Source organism: Rhinoraja longicauda, chromosome 33 (assembly GCF_053455715.1).
Source record: "Rhinoraja longicauda isolate Sanriku21f chromosome 33, sRhiLon1.1, whole genome shotgun sequence".
NCBI classification, from domain to species: domain Eukaryota; kingdom Metazoa; phylum Chordata; class Chondrichthyes; order Rajiformes; family Arhynchobatidae; genus Rhinoraja; species Rhinoraja longicauda.
In genome coordinates, this window is record NC_135985.1 from 11,294,276 (window position 1) to 11,312,806 (window position 18,531).

The window sequence follows — 18,531 nt, forward strand, 5'->3', positions numbered from 1 at the left end:
AGACCTGTTTTGTTGCGGAGTCTTTCAAGTTGGCGGGCATGAGTTTTCATCACGCGGAGTTCAGGGGTAAACCAGGGAGCAGAGTGGGTGAAGGAAACTGTTTTGGTTTTTATAGGTGCAAGCTGGTCGAGGCAGGAGGAGAGAGTGCGGTTGTAGTAGTCAGTGAGGTCAGAGGGGCTGTGGAGGTCAACGAAGGGAGAGGCGGACATTATTTCAGAGAGGGAGGATGAGAGCGAGGTAGGTGAAACAGAGTTCAGCTTGCGGAAGTTTATTTTGCGTTTTTGCTTTGGAGCTGGGGTGGGAATGTTGACAGACATGGTGATGGCTAAGTGATCAGAGAGGGTGGGGTCGGAGCCAGAGAGGTGATGTAGATTTAGTCCAGTGGAGCAGACAAGGTCCAGAATGTGCCCACGGTTATGGGTTCATTTCAAACCAAAATGGCAACAAATTTGATGCCTGGGTTTTTTTTTAATGAATAGGGTGAAGTTCTGTAATGCAGGATATGGAACAAGTGGAAAGATTACAGGCGAGAGCAGTGCGATGGTGTCTCAATGAACCGAGTCACAAATCAGCAGCAATTCCACACCTCTTCGCCATTGTCTAGAAGGCAATGAAGGTGAAGTGTTTCCCTGGGGAAGGGTGCATTCACCAAGGGTACTATCCTGCAACTTCTGAAGACTGATCACAGAGTGCAGGAAGACTGTGAGCAAACCGTTAATCGCAAGGAAAAAATGAAATCCCACAACAATTTTGGGAGGTTTAACAGATTTGTTGCCAATAATCAAAATGTGTTCCAGGCACAACATATCAAAACCAGTTCAAATAATCATGCTGTAAAATGAGTTTGGACGCATTTATGTTTACCTGGTCTGCAAATCCGTTTGCAAAGGACAGATGTGGAGCAGGATAAGAGGAGAAGATGTGTGCAGTTGCATTTTGACCGGTTATTGTCAAGTTCCCGCCATCAAAACTCATGAAGGCATCTACAAAATATACAAAAATTAAGTAGCAGCAGTTTTCATTACTTAAATGCAAGTATAAAAACAACTGCCTTACCATAATAAAGACCAAAAACTGCTGCAGAACCAAGAAAAGCTCCCACGAGCTGCGCAATGCAGTAGATGGGAAGTTTCAACCACTGAAGTCGGCCCAGTACACACATTGACAGCGAGATTGCAGGATTCAGGTGCGCCCCTGAAACAGTTAGAAACATTCCGTCAGATTGCGAGAGAAAAAAATGAAATATTCTCTGCACATTTTCATGGAATCATTATTGCACTTAACGAATAAGCCATGTTTAGTTTAGTTTGGTTTAGACCGCCGATCCCCGTACACTAGCACTATCCTACACACTAGGGACAATTTACAATTTTACTGAAGCCAATTAACCTACAAACCTGTTCGTCTTTGGATTGTGGGAGGAAACCGGAGCACCCGGAGAAAACCCACGCAGGTCACGGGGAAGACATACGAGCTCCGTACAGACAGCACCCACATTCAGGATCAAACCGGGGTCTCTCTGGCGCTCTAAGGCGGCAACACCAATGCACCGTGCCGCACAGCTTAATTTACTTTAGTTTGGTTTAGAGGTACAGCATGGAAACAGACCCTTCGGCCCACCGAGTCGGCACCGACCAACAATCACTCCTTCACAATAGTTCTATGTTATCCTCCTTTCTCACCCACCTCCTGCACACTAGAGACAATTTACAGGAGCCATTTAACCTACAAACCTCCACGCCTTTGGAATGTGGGAGGAAACCGGACCATCTGAGAAAACCCATGCTGCAACCAAATTCCGTGCAACAGGGAATCAGGCCATTCCTCCCAACTCATCCACATTAACCAGTGGGCACGTTCCATAGTAACCCCTCCTCCCAGCACTTGCTTGGTCGGTTGGTGAGGTAGTCCAGAATCCAGGATGTGAGGTGGCGATCCACTCCTGTGCGCTCCAGCTTGCCCCCCAGAAGCCCCGGCTGGATGGTGTAGAATGCACTGGAGAAATCAAAGAACATGATTCTCACAGTGCTATCCGGCTTCTCCAGGTGTGAGAAAGCTCTGTTCCCCAGGTAGATGATGGCATCCTCCACCCCGATGCGAGTCTGGTAGGCGAACTGCAGCGGATCCATTGATGGTCTCACCAGGGGGCGGAGATGGGTGAGGACCAGACGTTCCAGTGTCTTCATCAGGTAGATTTCCGCAGGTGCAGCCAGGACCCCCTGACACCGGTGAACATCCAGGGAATGGACATCGAGAGGGTGGATTCTTATAAGTACCTGGGTGTCTACCTCAACAATAAACTGGACTGGACTGAAAACACCGATCTGCTATACAGAAAGGGCCAGAGCAACTTTTTCTGCTAAGGAGACTCGGGTCCTTTGGAGTGCAGAGGGCACTCCTAAGGACCTTCTACAACACGGTGGTTGCATCAGCCATCTTCTATGGAGTGGTCTGCTGGAGCAGCAGCATCTCAGCGGCGGAAGGGAAGAGACTCGACAAGCTGGTCGGGATGGCCAGGTGTGTCCTGGGTTGCCCCCTCGACTCAGTGCAGGTGGTGGGAGAGAGGAGGATGATGGCAAAACTAACATCGCTGCTGGACAACGACTCCCACCCCATGCAGGACACTGTCACTGCACTGAGTAGCTCCTTCAGTGACAGACTCCTTCATCCCAAGTGCGTGAAGGAGAGATATAGGAGGTCCTTCCTTCCCGCTGCTGCGAGAATGCACAACCAGCACTGCTCCCAGCAGACGAGTCAACAATAACAGCTAAGAACACACAGAAAACTGATGACAATTTATGTGTCTTTTATTTATCATGAATGATCTCTTGCTCTCTTGCTATCCACTTTGTTGCTGTAACACTGTAAATTTCCCCGGTGTGGGACGAACAAAGGAATATATTATTATTATTATTAAATGTCTAAGGATCTGACCTCATAGTAAAACATTTATGTTGTAAATTATTTTAAATGACCATGTTAAATAACGCTCTTTTAACTTATTTAATTAGACCCATCTAACATATTTTAACTGTAAGCAAGAAGTAACAAAGGCTTCAAGAAACCAACAAAAAAAAATGGATGGAATTAAAACAATGTGGGCCATTTCACATAACACTGAGGATCCAGCTCATTGTTCACGATGCCTGTTTCTGATGTAGCAACACAAGGATATAAATTTTACTGAGTGTCTTGATTGGAAAACAGTGCCTCTCACACAAGATGAATACGGCATCTCTGGCAAGTCAAGTTAATGAACCCGCGGGTCTGTGGCGCGGTGGTAAATGCTTAACTGATCTGGTTCGAATCGTGGGAACAGGGATAGTGACTCTCCGACTGGGTTCTGCTCATCTGTTCCCCGCGCTGACAGCCCCAATAATGCCTGCACCTGAATGATGGCGAAAACTGCTTATTGAAAGAGACGAAAGTTGGGATGTTGAACTGAATGTAGTCAAACTGCAATTAAACAGCATGCTGTTGTCTGAAGGAACCCAGGACTCAATTTTAACCATAGAAAATATTTCATTTAGTGCTTCAGATTCAATGGAATCTATTACTGGCTTCTCAGTGAGGTTCATACAAGCCTGGAAGCTGCCCTCCTGGGGTATTAATTACAAGGAGAGAAATATATTTTCTCTTTTGGCCACCCACCAGCCACCTCTTCTCTCCACACCCATTAGTTCTTTTCTTTATTCTCTTTAGGTTTCCACTTTAATCTTTTCACGTATTCTGTCTCTCTCCAGCAGCTACTCGTGTGATCCCTGCCTCTCCGGCTTGGCTCTGCTGTGACAACTGAATCTGGCAGATTCTCCGGCACTCAAGACTCACCTGCTGTTAGTCAATCCGAAACAGAAACTGAGATTGTGGCATATACAATAAAAACTTTTATGTATCATGCCCTTTCAGATTGTTTCAAAGTGCTTTGGAACTCGTGTGAGAAGTTTGAAGTGTAATTATACTTGTCATGTGGGAAAAACAGCACCAATGTGCAAGTTTCCAGAAACATCAATATGACATAGATTGAGGGGAAACTATTTGGGTTGACTGCCCGTGAGAAGGTTGTTGATCATATCATCCAAAACCTGCTTTGACAATATTGCTACGATCACCCAGCAATCAAACCTTGATTCCACAACCACGAGGTAATTCTGACTAAGGAATGGGTGCAAGGAATGGAACAATTTTAAAACAAAAGGTAGATCTTCCGAAGGTCCTAAAGAAGAAGAAGGGACTGGTTTTGACAGCTTGAACCCCCCAGGAATGGAAGAATGAGACAGTGGTGAACACAACCAGGTCCATCACAGGTTCTGATCTCTCTGCCATCGAAGGGATCTACAGGAGGTGCTGCCTGTAAGAGGCAGCCAGCATCATCAGAGACCCACACCACCCTGGCCGAGCTCTCATTTCACTCCTCCCTAGGGAAGAAAGTGTAGGAGACTGCAAACTGCTTGAAGAATGGCTTCTTCCCAACAACCAGCAGGCTCTTGAACACTGCACAACGCTAACTAAACTTTGAACTTAAGAGATAGACACAAAATGCTGGAGTAACTCAGTGGGGTCAGGCAGTACCTCTGGAGAGAAAGAATAGGTGATGTTTCGGGTCGGAACCCTTCTTCAGATCTGAGGACTTTGGACTAAGGACGTTGGCCTTTTATGCAGTAGTATTGGGATGATTAATTAACTTGATTTTTAGAGCATGATTATGTGTTATCATTCAATATTTTGTTTACAGGCCTGTTATGCTGCTGCAAGTAAGAAATTCATTATTCCGTTGTCAGTAAAGATGGCAATTAAACTGTTTTCACTCTTGCCTTGACTCTCAAAGTGGGGAAACTGGAGAAGCTAGTGAAAGGTTAATGTCCAAAGCCTTGGATCTCAGCAAGCAATAATTCAGCCACCAATGAAGGCATCGTGAAAATCAAAGACAGATAAGAGAGCAGGAATGGGGGGATCTCAGAGTGCTGTCGCGATGAAGGTGGTCGCAGGAGAAAGCAAAGTCAATGCCCCGAAAAGGCACAGATGATAAACCACGTAGGCAAAGGAGAAAACTCTGCGTGAATTTAATTGAATCATTGGAAGAAGATGTTTTGAGATAAGTGGTGATCAGTAATTACCCCCCCTCTACAACTCCGTATATTCTGATTTTCCTTATCAGCTTAAGCACCTCAGCAAGCCAAGAACATCTTATCTATTGGTTCTTTCTTATCACTTTAGATAATTACAAAATCATTAAAACTCGATCAGATTTATCAAACTAATCTCTTAAATCCACGTTGTTTCTGACCGATCCTTATTTTTGGAGCAGATTTTAGTGATTCCCTATTACGGATGCCAAGCTAACTGGTCTAATTTACCACCTTTTGGAAAACCCACACCTGTAACTTTGTCGAGGCTGCCATGTAGTTCGTTGTTGCCTTTTTAAAGTACATTGTTACACCCACATTTCTTCCTTTGTAATATCATCTTTGTTGTGCAATCGTCCTTCCTATTTTTAGCCCAAAATGCTTCCAATTCCTTATCTCTGGAGATGCATTCCAGGTTAACTCCCTTCAGCCGTTTGCTTTATTATTTATGCAGAGGGTGTGTGGACATGATACTCTAATTTCCCAAAATGTGATTTTTGCTGCGGTCATTCTAGCAAAGGTGGTGCTGAGGGCACTGCTGAATCCTGTCAAATGTTTTGTTGAGAGACAAATACAGCCTAGACTTTGAATCGTGGAAAACTAGGTGATATAAATTGGGCTCATTTTATAGTGTGCCTCATCACACACATTGGACAGAGTTGGTATCTTATGTCTGTGATGTGCATCTGAGAGTCTTCCTTCCGCAGATGCTGCCTGACTCGCTGAGTTCCTCCAACATTTTTTACACAGACCCTGTTCCTTTGTAATAAACAGGTTCTGCTTTTACAGATGTCCTTAAGTCAATATTGGCTCTTCCTCTGCCCTTCCTCACAGTTATCATTTTAGTTTAGCTTAGTTTAATTTATTATTATCACGTGTGCTGAGGTACAGAGAAAAGCTTTTTCTTGCGTTCTATCCATTCAGTGAAAAGATTATGCATGATTACAACAAGCCGTCCACAGTGTACAGATATAAGGATAACGGGTTTAATGTTTGGTGCAAGATAAAGACCAGTTCTTTAACTACCGATTAAAGCTAATTTGTAGGTCTCCAATGAGGTAGATGGGAGCTCAGGACCACACTCTTGCTGGTGAGAGGACTGGTCAGTTGCCCAATAACTGCTGGAAAAAAACTGTTCCTGAATTTGGAGGTATGCATTTTCAATTTTCAGGTAAAATGAAAAGCTTTAGTTGCGTGCTAATCAGTCAGCGGAAAGACAATACATGATTACAATTGAGCCGTCCATAGTGTACAGATACATGATAAAGGGAATAATGTGGATAATGTTTAGTGCAAGATAAAGCCAGTAAAGTCCGATCAAAGATAGTCAGAGGGTCTCTGACGAGGTAGATAGTAGTTCAGGACTGCTGTCAAGTTTGGGTAGGATGGTTCAGTTGCCTAATAACAGCTTTGGTTCCGATGACCCTCCTCATTGCAATGCTCTCCTTTGCAAAAGCTGTCTGCTTCCATCTCTGTTTCTATCTCCCCTCCACCTCAGTGAAATCAGCTGCGGAGTCATTTATCCATGCTTCTGAAACCTCCAGTTGCAACTTTGCAATAAACTGACCTTTCATTTCCAATGTTCACAAACCAGTCATCTGCTGCCTGTGTCGTAATGTGTACTATCTCAGTCACCTCGTACTTCTGTGCTACCTCAGGTCCCTGTTCACCAATATCACCATGTTCAGTTCTTGTGTTTACTTTGGAATCCCTGCATGGTCTCAACGAACCTGTGTAACCTCCCCCAGGCATGCCTCCATCTCTAACCTCTCTTCCATCCCCTAACATTGAGGACCAAGCTCTGGAATTCTCGTTTCATTCTCTGAGTTTCATTGTTCCTATTCAATAGACAATACACAATAGACAATAGGTGCAGGAGTAGGCCATTCGGCCCTTCGAGCCAGCACCACCATTCAATGTGATCATGGCTGATCATTCTCAATCAGTACCCCGTTCCTACCTTCTCCCCATACCCCCTGACTCCGCTATCCTTGAGCTCTATCTAGCTCTCTCTTGAATACATTCAGAGAATTGGCCTCCACTGCCTTCTGAGGCAGTTGATGTTTAAAACTGTCTTTTTTAAACCAAATTTGCCTCTCCTGATGCTTGCCCCTTTAGCCCTGTAGTGTGGCAGTCCACTCATGAGGTGCCTTTGGCCATGTTACCAAACAAAAGGCATCACATAAAAGCTAAATGCTACTGCTTTGGCTGGAAGGATCTGTTCTGTTTACAGATGTCTTTTGTTTTTACTGCTTAAGTACAATATAAAAACATTTTCTTCTTTTTGCATTATTAGCTAAGATCCACTGGTCTCAAATCTCACAATGAACTATAAAAACATTCTTCAGCAAAGGCCTGACTTCAATCCTTTTAGATTGCCTTGTGAATGCTCTTATCAGCCTGATCTTCTGATAGCAGACTTAGGTGAATGGATGTTATTGGGCTATCAACCGCTCGTAAAATATATGCTTAAGATCAGGTTCAATTACCCTTGGTCTCCGCAAAAAGTGCAACTCTAGTTAAATCCGCAGCTGAAACCTTTCTGTCGAAGTCTGAGAGTAACTTGGAAAGCTTGATAGCTCGTGCCCTGAAACCCATTACACTTAAACGTATCTGTTTTCAAGTTGAAAGCAGAAGTAAAAGGATTTGCTCTTGCTTCAAGTGCAGCCGAGTTCCTGAGTCCAGTTGACCTTCTTCCATGTGCTGCCCTTTGTGCCCAGATGTAGTGAGGGATAAGCCCATCCCAGTGCATCCAGCGCAACATTTTAAATCAATATTTCTTTGGAAGGTCGAGACATTCAGATCAGGTACAACTGCACCACATTTCAAACTTCTTCTTCTTTTGTGACCCACTCTTTGCGGGGCATGTCCGAGCTGGGTGGGGCTGTGGTGTTCGGTGCGACAGTGAATTGAGGAGGTCGCGATGTCTGGTTCTCCATGTTCCTAGTATGTTGAAACCGGAGCCACAGAGGGTCGCTGCATGACGGGAGAAAGGGCGACGAGATGACAGGCGTTGAGGTCCCAGTTGCTGTGAATCCTGGGCGAGGCGGTGCAAAGGATGTTTGGCATCCTATGGTGCCTTGCACACCAGCCTATGAGTGAAGAACTCTCTGCGAAGCTTGGCGGGTGCGATACCTGCAGGAGATCCGTGGGAGTAGGGCGTAGGCAGCCAGTGTTGATCCGCATGGTGTCGTTGAGGGTGGCGTCTAGCTCGCTGGTATGAGCGCTGCGGCACCATGCTGGGGCGGCGTACTCAGCAGCGCTGTACACGAGTGCAAGAGCACTGGTTCGAAGAGTAGATGTCCTGGCACCCCATGACGATCCGGCCAAGCAACGCAGGAGGTTGTTCCGTGCCGAGACTTTAGCACAAAGAGCTTCAAGGTGTTGCTTGTAGGTCAGCTGCCGATCTAGTTTCACCCCGAGATATGTAGGAAATGGGTTGTAGGGTTGGGGTGACCCATTGAGGGTGACGTTTAGCTGGCGTTGATCTTCCTTGTTGTTCAGGTGAAAGGCCGTTGTGGTGGTTTTTGCCATACTCAGTTTTAGTCTCCAGGTCTTAAGGTAGCCCGCGACAAGTTCCATATCCGCCGAGAGCACATCCTCAACATTTGACCAACTCTTGTCCGAGTGCAGTAGGGCCAAGTCATCTGCGTATCCATACTGGCGTGCGTGGAAGATCGCTGATATAGAGGTTGAAGAGCATGGGGAACAGTACCGAGCCTTGGGGACTCCGTTTCATAGGCATCGCAGTCGGCTAGATTGTCCGTCGCTGGTCTTGAGTACAAAACTGCGGTTGGCAAGGATGTTGGCAAGGAACCCCACTAAATGATGGTCAGGGATGGTTCGGAGGAGCTTCAAGATCAGGCCCTGGTGCCACACAGTATCATAAGCGGCAGTGAGGTCCACCAGTGTGATGCCCGCCTTGAACAGAATTTCAAACAAAAGCAGTTAAGCCAGGGTTGCAGAAACAAGGAACTGCAGATGCAGGTTTAGAAAAAAAAGGACACAAAGTGCTGCAATAACTCAGCGGGTCAGGACTCAGCCGCCATCTCTGCAGAACATGGATAAGTGGGGAGAGAGGAGAGACTGGACTGGACAAAGCAAGGCAAGCAGACACAGATGATGGGGGGGGGGGTAAGTTAAGCATATGGTTGGAACAAAGGCAAGGGATTAAAACCGAAGGTGTGAGGCAAAAGGATTAAAGTATTGCGAATTGTGAAGCCAGAGGAAGGAATGTGGGTGGAGGGGGAATGGAGAAATAGGTACGAGTCCAAGTGGGGCATAGGGGAGGGGGAGGGGGGGGGTTAGAAAGGGAGAGGGGGGGGGGGGGTTTGTAGGGGTTACCTAAAATTGGAGAATTCAATGTTTATACCATTAGGTTGTATCTGACCCAAGCAGAATATGAGGTGTTGTTCCTCCAGTTTCGGTGTGGCTTCAGTCTGGCAATGGAGGTGGCCCAGTACAGAGAGTTTAGAGATACAGCACGGAAACAGGCCCTTTCGGCCCACCGGGTCCGCGCCGACCAGCGATCCCCGCACACTAGCACTATCCGAAACCCACTAGGGACAATTATTACATTTATCAAGCCAATTAACCTACATACCTGTACGACTTTGGAGTGTGGGAGGAAACCGAAGATCTCGGAGAAAACCCCGGCAGGTCACGAGGAGAACATACAAACTCCTACAGACAGCACCCGTGGTCGGGATCGAACCGGGTCTCCAGCGCTGCATTCGCTGTAAGGCAGCAACTCTACCGCTGCGCCACCTTGCCGCCCAGTCAGTATGGGAATGGTAATGGGAGTTTAAATGGTTAGCAACCGGGAGGTCCAGTCGGCCTTGGCCACTAGTGTAAGTCAATTCTCTTTGTGGATACAAAAATTGAATGTTGAATTTAGCAAAGTTGCAGGATTGTTTGTTAAATGGATTCAGGTACAGTAAGGGTTATTCATATTTGCTCTCCAGACCTCAAATGAATAATAGGTTCCCTGGAATGCCACATTGTTACTCCACACTATACTTTTATATTAATGCACACATTTGTTTCTTTCTTCACATCAGTAGACGCTAACAAACCTCCATTATCACTTCCAAATCATCAAGAGAATGAATGCTGGCAACCAATATCTACCCTTGTGTTAGGGTTAAACATAGTTATTAGCAACTTTTCAAATTCACTTTTGGGATCTGGATGATGCTTGCATTTCCAGCATTTCATAGGTTCTTAAGTTCTAGGAGCAGAATTAGGTCATTGGGCCCATCAAGTCTACTCTACCTTTCCCTTTCAATCCCATGCTCCTGCCTTCTCCCCATAACACCTGACACACCCGTACTAATCAAGAATCTCTGCCTTAAAAATATCCATGGACTTGACCTCCACAGCAATCTGTAGCAATGAATTCTACAGATTCACCACCCTCTGACTATATAAATTCTTCCTCAACTCCTTCCTGGAGGTATGTTCCTTTATTCTGAGGTTATTTATCGTCTGTTGGTAGCTGCCTTTTGGTGAGGGTGGTGGTGAATGGTGGTGAATGCCTCCTTGAACTGCAGTGGTCTTTCAACTGAAGGTGCTTCACAGTGCTGTTGGGTGGGACGTTCCAGGATTTAGACCCTTGAAGGACGATATACTTCCAAGTCAGGATGCCACGTGACTTAGAGGGAATCCCACAGGTGCTGCGTTCCCTTGCTTGGCTCTCTTGCCAACAGAGATCAAAGCTTTAACAATTGCTGAGAGTAGCCCAGGTAAGGAATTGCAGTGTATTTAGTAGATAGGACACACTGCGACCATTACATAGTGCAAGCAGAGGGAATGAGCTGTTAGGGTAGTGCAGGGGATGCCAACCAGCAGGCTCTTTTAACTTGGATGATGATGGCCTTCTCGTGAGTTTTTTGTGCTGCAGCCGTTCAGACCAGTCATGTTGCTGAGTTATATCTTGTAGATTGGTGGCAAGGAATTGGGTTTAGAAGGTGGTCACTTGCCACAGCATACCCATGCTCTCACCTTCCTTGCTCCAATGTTTATCTGGCTGATGCCAATGAGACTCTGGGCCTTGGTGACCACCAGAACTTTGATGCTGGAGGAATCGGTGGTGATAATGCCGATGATTGTTGGAAGCTGATGGTTAGACTCTCTTGATGGAAACGATCATTGTCTGACAGTTTAGTCACACTAGTTTTTCTTGCTACTTATTGGTTCATGCCTAAATATTGTCCAGGGTTGCTGCATACAATAGACAATAGACAATAGACAATAGGTGCAGGAGGAGGCCATTCGGCCCTTCGAGCCAGCACTGCCATTCAATGTGATCATGGCTGATCATTCTCAATCAGTATTCCCTGCGTTATTGCTGTGGAAATGCAAAAACCATGCAATAATCTGTGAATGTCCGCACTTCCGACCTGACCTTCCTTGACCAGAGAGGGCAGGGTCTGAGCCTGCAGCCCAGCGCTCAGTCTTTCAGTGGTGGCAGCTTCTACCGAGGTGAAAGCTGAGACACTGGCTCTCACACCATGCCATCGTGGTTGCTGATGGAGTTGGCCACTTCTGCCGTGCTGGAAAGGATGGGCTGCAAGCATTGTGCAAAGCCCTTTGGGCCAAGTTGGCAACGACCTCCTTCACACTGCTTGACAGTGAGCATGAGCTTTCTGGCAGCAGCCTCGATGCCTGCATTATGTTGTGTTCAGCTGCCAACCTGTTACTGTCGGCTGACTCGCTGACTTTCCTATCTAAATCCTGTGGGGCACCTCAAACGTAAGTCTTACCCTCCGATCAGGGGCAACAGAAGTAAATGCTTCCCCACTCCAGCTCCACCACCTCTTACTGTGTGTAGATCGTGCCTCCACCGCATTTACTATGTTTGTGCCTCGTCAGTATCGGAGCTGATGCCTATGAAGCGAAGTCAATTCATTATATGTTTTGACCTGCACTGCCCTCTTGGTCTTCCTTGAAGCCAAAGATTCATTGGCTTGCGTAAATTGTTCCTGGTGTGTAGGATAGAACTAATGTACAGGTATGGGTGATCGTAGTCGCCACAGACTCGGTGGGCCAAAGAACCTGTTTCCACAGTGTATCTCTAATCTAAACTAAACTAAACTAAGATAGACACAAAATGCTGAAGTAACAGGGGGACAGGCAGCCTCTCCGGATAGAAGTAATGGGTGACGTTTCAGATCGAGACCCTTCTTCAGACTTAATAGGTGCAGGGTAGCTTAATGCAGTGAAAGGGAACTTTAAACAGTGCGGGATAACTTTAAGCGATGTGAACAAATAACATTGCACCCAATATTTTTATGTGAAGTGAATGAGTGGTTACTGCTGACTGCAAAGAGCGATCACATTGAGCAAGCTGGGGAATTGTTCTGGAACGAGCGTCACGAAACACATTAAGAAATACCATTTCTTTGCTACTTTTTCCTTCAATCAACGAAATTAAACTGGGACTATCCAAGAGGATCAGTGTTGCAGATGGTAAACGCAATGTCCGATGACCTGCTCTGTAAAGAACTCACATCTGGATCAGATAGCAGTGGGCAACATGGTGGCGCAGCGGTAGAGTTGCTGCCTTACAGTGCTTACAGCGCCGGAGACCCAGGTTCGATCCCGACTATGGGCGCTGTCTGTGTACGGAGTTTGTACGTTCTCCCCGTGACTGTGTGGGTTTTTGCCGAGATCTTCAGTTTCCTCCAACTCTCCAAAGACGTACTGGTTTGTAGACTGATTGGCTTGGTGTAAATATGAATTGTCCCTAGTATGTGCAGGATAGGTTAATGTGCAGGGATCGCTGGTCGGTGCGGACTCAGTGGACCGAAGGGCCTGTTTCCTCGCTATATCTCTAAACGTAACTAAACTAAATAACCCACATTATGTGAAGAGAATTGAACTTTAGCACTGAAAGGTGATGTTTAACATGTTCTCGGATTTCGAATCACCAGAAGGCTGAACTCAAACAAATAGATGAAAAGTTTCCACTAGTTTATTCTGGTTTCACAAAAGCAAAACAAAAACCACACAAAAATCACAGAAATGTAAACAAAATTACACCAATCTTACACAATCTTTAACATTGGTTTAAACTCCCTGTGTCAACAACACTGACCTCAGCACAGAATGGTGAGTGCGGACAGTTTCTGCTGAGTTTGCCCATTTGCTGTGATATTAATGGGGATTAATATATTATACTAAATATTAGACAACCGGATATTACTAAGCACATTTGTAAAATGTAGTTCATAAGTGATAGGAGCAGAATTAGGTCATTTGGCCCATCAAGTCTACTCCATCATTCAATCATGGCTGATCAATCTCTCCCTCCTAACCCCATTTTCCTGCCTTCACCCTATAACCCCTGACTCCCATACACCTATTCCTCTTCTCCAGAGATGCTGCCTGACCCGCTGAGTTACTCCAGCATTTTGTGTCTATCTTCGGTGGAAACCAGCATCTGCACTTCCTTCCTATTCATTCATTTGTGATGTTAGCTCAGTATCTTTCTCTCCATGAGCATGACCTAACCTGCTGGTTATCTATAGCTCTCCATTCTAGCAGATATTAAGTATTGTTTTGGAAGAAAAGATTACTAACAACATCCCAACAGAGAACAAATACAACACTTTTTTGTGACTCGGCCCTTCATCTTCACGGGGTCTAAATCATGAGACTTCCTACTCAGCAGTGTGCTGGGAACATCTTCACCAGAAGAACTGTCTTGGTTCAAGAAGGTGGCCACCACCAGTTTTTCAAGGGGAGTTAGGATTGGGTAGTAAATGCTGTCTTTGCCAGTTATATCTACATTCCATAATGGGCTAGGGATGACTTGTACAAAAGGGACGGGTTGCATCTTAACAGCAGGGGGACAAACATTCTCGCAGGCAGGTTTGCTAGTGTGACACCTGTGGCTTTAAACTAAGTAGTGGGGGGGAGGGGTTAACAAATTGTGAATATGAAGATGAGGTAAAAGGGAATACAGGAGATATTGCAAAAGACTCTCGGAAGAATGGGAACAGAAGTTCTAGAGGGGAAAAGAAATTAAGGGCAGGGCCAATTGTGAACGATGTGAGAGGGGAGGTAAATACAGAAGTTAAAGTGTTGTACTTAAATGCGCGTAGTATAAAAAATAAAGTGGATGAGCTTGAGGCTCAGTTAGTCATGGGCAAGTATGATGTTGTAGGGATCACTGAGACATGGCTACAAGAGGACCAGGGCTGGGAACTGAATATTCAGGGGTACACAACGTATAGAAAAGACAGACAGGTGGGCAGAGGGGGTGGGGTTGCTCTGATGGTAAGGAATGATATTCATTCCCTTGCAAGGGGTGACATAGAATCAGGAGATGTTGAATCAGTATGGATAGAAATGAGAAATTGTAAGGGTAAAAAGACCCTAATGGGAGTTATCTATAGGCCCCCAAACAGTAGCCTCGACATAGGGTGCAAGTTGAATCAGGAGATAAAATTGGCGTGTCAAAAATGTAATGCTACGGTGGTTATGGGAGATTTCAACATGCAGGTAGACTGGGAAAATCAGGTTGGAAATGGACCCCAGGAAAGAGAGTTTGTAGAGTGCCTTCGAGATGGATTCTTAGAACAGCTTGTACTGGAGCCTACCAGGGAGAAGGCAATTCTGGATTTAGTGTTGTGTAATGATCCTGATCTGATAAGGGGACTAGAGGTAAAAGAGCCATTAGGAGGCAGTGATCACAACATGATAAGTTTTACTCTGCAAATGGAAAGGCAGAAGGGAAAATCGGAAGTGTCGGTATTACAGTATAGGAAAGGGGATTACAGAGGCATGAGGCGGGAGCTGGCCAAAATTGATTGGAAGGAGGCCCTAGCAGGGAAGACGGTAGAACAGCAATGGCAGGTATTCCTGGGAATAATGCAGAGGTTGCAGGATCAATTTATTCCAAAGAGGTGGAAAGACTCTAAGGGGAGTAAGAGACACCTGTGGCTGACGAGGGAAGTCAGGGACAGCATAAAAATTAAGGAGAGGAAGTATAACATAGCAAAGAAGAGTGGGAAGACAGAGGATTGGGACTCTTTTAAAGAGCAACAAAAGTTAACTAAAAAGGCAATACGGGGAGAAAAGATGAGGTACGAGGGTAAACTAGCCAATAATATAAAGGAGGATAGCAAGAGTTTATTTAGGTACGTGAAGAGGAAAAAAATAGTCAAGGCAAATGTGGGTCCCTTGAAGACAGAAGCAGGGGAATTTATTATGGGGAACAAAGAAATGGCAGACGAGTTAAACCGTTACTTTGGATCTGTCTTCACTGAGGAAGATACACACAATCTCCCAAATGTTCTAGGGGCCGGAGAACCTAGGGTGATGGAGGAACTGAAGGAAATCCACATTAGGCAGGAAATGGTTTTGGGTAGACTGATGGGACTGAAGGCTGATAAATCCCCAGGGCCTGATGGTCTGCATCCCAGAGTACTTAAGGAGGTGGCTCTAGAAATAGTGGAAGCATTGGAGATCATTTTTCAATGTTCTATAGATTCAGGATCAGTTCCTGTGGATTGGAGGATAGCAAATGTTATCCCACTTTTTAAGAAAGGAGGGAGAGAGAAAACAGGTAATTATAGACCAGTTAGTCTGACATCAGTGGTGGGGAAGATGCTGGAGTCAATTATAAAAGACGAAATTGCTGAGCATTTGGATAGCAGTAACGGGATCATTCCGAGTCAGCATGGATTTACGAAGGGGAAATCATGCTTGACAAATCTACTGGAATTTTTTGAGGATGTAACTAGGAAAATTGACAAGGGAGAGTCAGTGGATGTGGTGTACCTCGACTTTCAGAAAGCCTTCGACAAGGTCCCACATAGGAGATTAGTGGGCAAAATTAGGGCACATGGTATTGGGGGTAGGGTACTGACATGGATAGAAAATTGGTTGACAGACAGAAAGCAAAGAGTGGGGATAAATGGGTCCCTTTCGGAATGGCAGGCAGTGACCAGTGGGGTACCGCAAGGTTCGGTGCTGGGACCCCAGCTATTTACGATATACATTAATGACTTAGACGAAGGGATTAAAAGTACCATTAGCAAATTTGCAGATGATACTAAGTTGGGGGGTAGTGTGAATTGTGAGGAAGATGCAATAAGGCTGCAGGGTGACTTGGACAGGTTGTGTGAGTGGGCGGATACATGGCAGATGCAGTTTAATGTAGATAAGTGTGAGGTTATTCACTTTGGAAGTAAGAATAGAAAGGCAGATTATTATCTGAATGGTGTCAAGTTAGGAGGAGGGGGAGTTCAACGAGATCTGGGTGTCCTAGTGCATCAGTCAATGAAAGGAAGCATGCAGGTACAGCAGGCAGTGAAGAAAGCCAATGGAATGTTGGCCTTCGTAACAAGAGGAGTTGAGTATAGGAGCAAAGAGGTCCTTCTACAGTTGTACCGGGCCCTGGTGAGACCGCACCTGGAGTACTGTGTGCAGTTTTGGTCTCCAAATTTGAGGAAGGATATTCTTGCTATAGAGGGCGTGCAGCGTAGGTTCACTAGGTTAATTCCCGGAATGGCGGGACTGTCGTATGTTGAAAGGCTGGAGCGATTGGGCTTGTATACACTGGAATTTAGAAGGATGAGGGGGGATCTTATTGAAACATATAAGATAATTAGGGGATTGGACACATTAGAGGCAGATAACATGTTCCCAATGTTGGGGGAGTCCAGAACAAGGGGCCACAGTTTAAGAATAAGGGGTAGGCCATTTAGAACGGAGATGAGGAAGAACTTTTTCAGTCAGAGGGTGGTGAAGGTGTGGAATTCTCTGCCTCAGAAGGCAGTGGAGGCCAGTTCGTTGGATGCTTTCAAGAGAGAGCTGGATAGAGCTCTTAAGGATAGCGGAGTTAGGGGGTATGGGGAGAAGGCAGGAACGGGGTACTGATTGAGAGTGATCAGCCATGATCGTATTGAATGGCGGCACATTGGCCTGATGTGGACAGGAAAAAGATGTCCCTGAAAGTATGCTGCTAAAGAGGTGAAGATAAGTAACGCACTGTGAAAACATGTTATAGGGGATCGTAAAATGATCAAAGGAGAGATGGAGCCTTCTGGCCATGTGAAATTGTAGACAAAAGCAGAACAAAGAGTTATTTTTTATTCTAGTAACATCAGGGGTTCAGGAATGAGAAATCAGGAAGCTTGTACAATAAATGAAATACATACTGCACACATTCCTAAAGGAAATATATCAGTGTTTAGGAGAAAAACACAGAAGATAACAACTAATGAATGAATGAGCTATGGAGTGGACCCTCACCTTTATCTAAGTTTAACCTTGTGAATAGCATGCTAGTTGCTTCAATCATGCTTAATCAAGGCGATAAACCAGTAGATATGTAGCTCACATAAAGTTTTTATTTAAAGCTGCTCGGAATGGAAAACTATTTTTGTACACCCATTGTAAACTTTAAAATAAGCACCTCTGCATTTACAATTTATTTCAATCAATTCTGTAAGCTGCCGTGTACTTTTCAAGAGTTTCAGTGGTCAAGGTGCGGACTTTGTTTTTACTTGAACTCTTTGGAAAGTTCATGAAGCCACAAGCTTCCACTTTGAAACTGATTGCTGGTTAGATCACAATCCCTGCTGTATCTAATCTGAAGGTTTGCATTTAATGAAAAGTCATGCTTTGCATTGGCCTCTCAACTTCGAGTGTGGTTTCCACAGAATGGGGCAATGTCAGTTTTTCAGCTCTATCTTTGCTGAATAAACATCTCCTGAGCTAGCATGTGATTGTTGTGAAAGCAGGCAGTGAGGAATTACTGGCTGCGTGCGGCACCCAGGATGGTTTAGTTTAGTTTAGAGATACAGCGCAGAAACTGGCCCTTTGGCCCACCGAGTCTGTGTTGATCGGTGATCCCCGCACTTTAGCACTATCCTACACATTAGGGACAATTTACAATTTTTATCTAAGCCAAATTAACCTACAAACCTGCACGTCTATCGAGTGTGGGAGGAAACTTAATATCTTGGAAAAAACCCACGCAGGTCATGGGGGGATTGTACAAACTCCGTACAGACAGCACCCGTAGTCAGGATCGAACCCCAGGTCTCTGGCGATGTAAGGCAGCAACTCTATCGCTGCACCATCGTGCTGCCCACAGTTCTTTGGTATGGGCTTAGGGCTGGAGCACAGAGGAACTTGGGGATCCCAGGTATGGGCCACATCAAGGCAAGAACAACAAGGAGGAAAGTCTCCAGCTTTTCACATCTTCAAGGTGGCTTCCTTTCAGCATGTGTTCCAAAAGTCACTTCTGCCATATTATTTGTGCCTGTGGCATTTGGATCCAGGTGCATAGCTTTAATAATCCAAGCAATGGTGCACTGGCTTCCAACTTGGAGCGGGCCAGATTCCTTAAGCATGCTCTGTAGAAAGGAACTGCAGATGCTGGTTTATTCCG

The 18,531-nt window shown here is 45.4% G+C and overlaps 1 protein-coding gene across 2 annotated transcripts in view; it reads right to left on the minus strand.

The window, feature by feature from the left end:
• Window positions 1-18,531, minus strand: part of aqp9b (aquaporin 9b) — a 45,155-nt gene that overhangs the window by 13,765 nt on the left and 12,859 nt on the right. For both annotated transcript variants that reach the window (XM_078427102.1, XM_078427103.1), the window contains 2 exons: window positions 1,057-1,194; window positions 865-983 (listed from right to left, as the gene is read on the minus strand). In XM_078427102.1, the coding sequence (XP_078283228.1) occupies window positions 865-983; window positions 1,057-1,194 (257 nt within the window). The remainder of the gene's footprint in view (window positions 1-864; window positions 984-1,056; window positions 1,195-18,531) is intronic.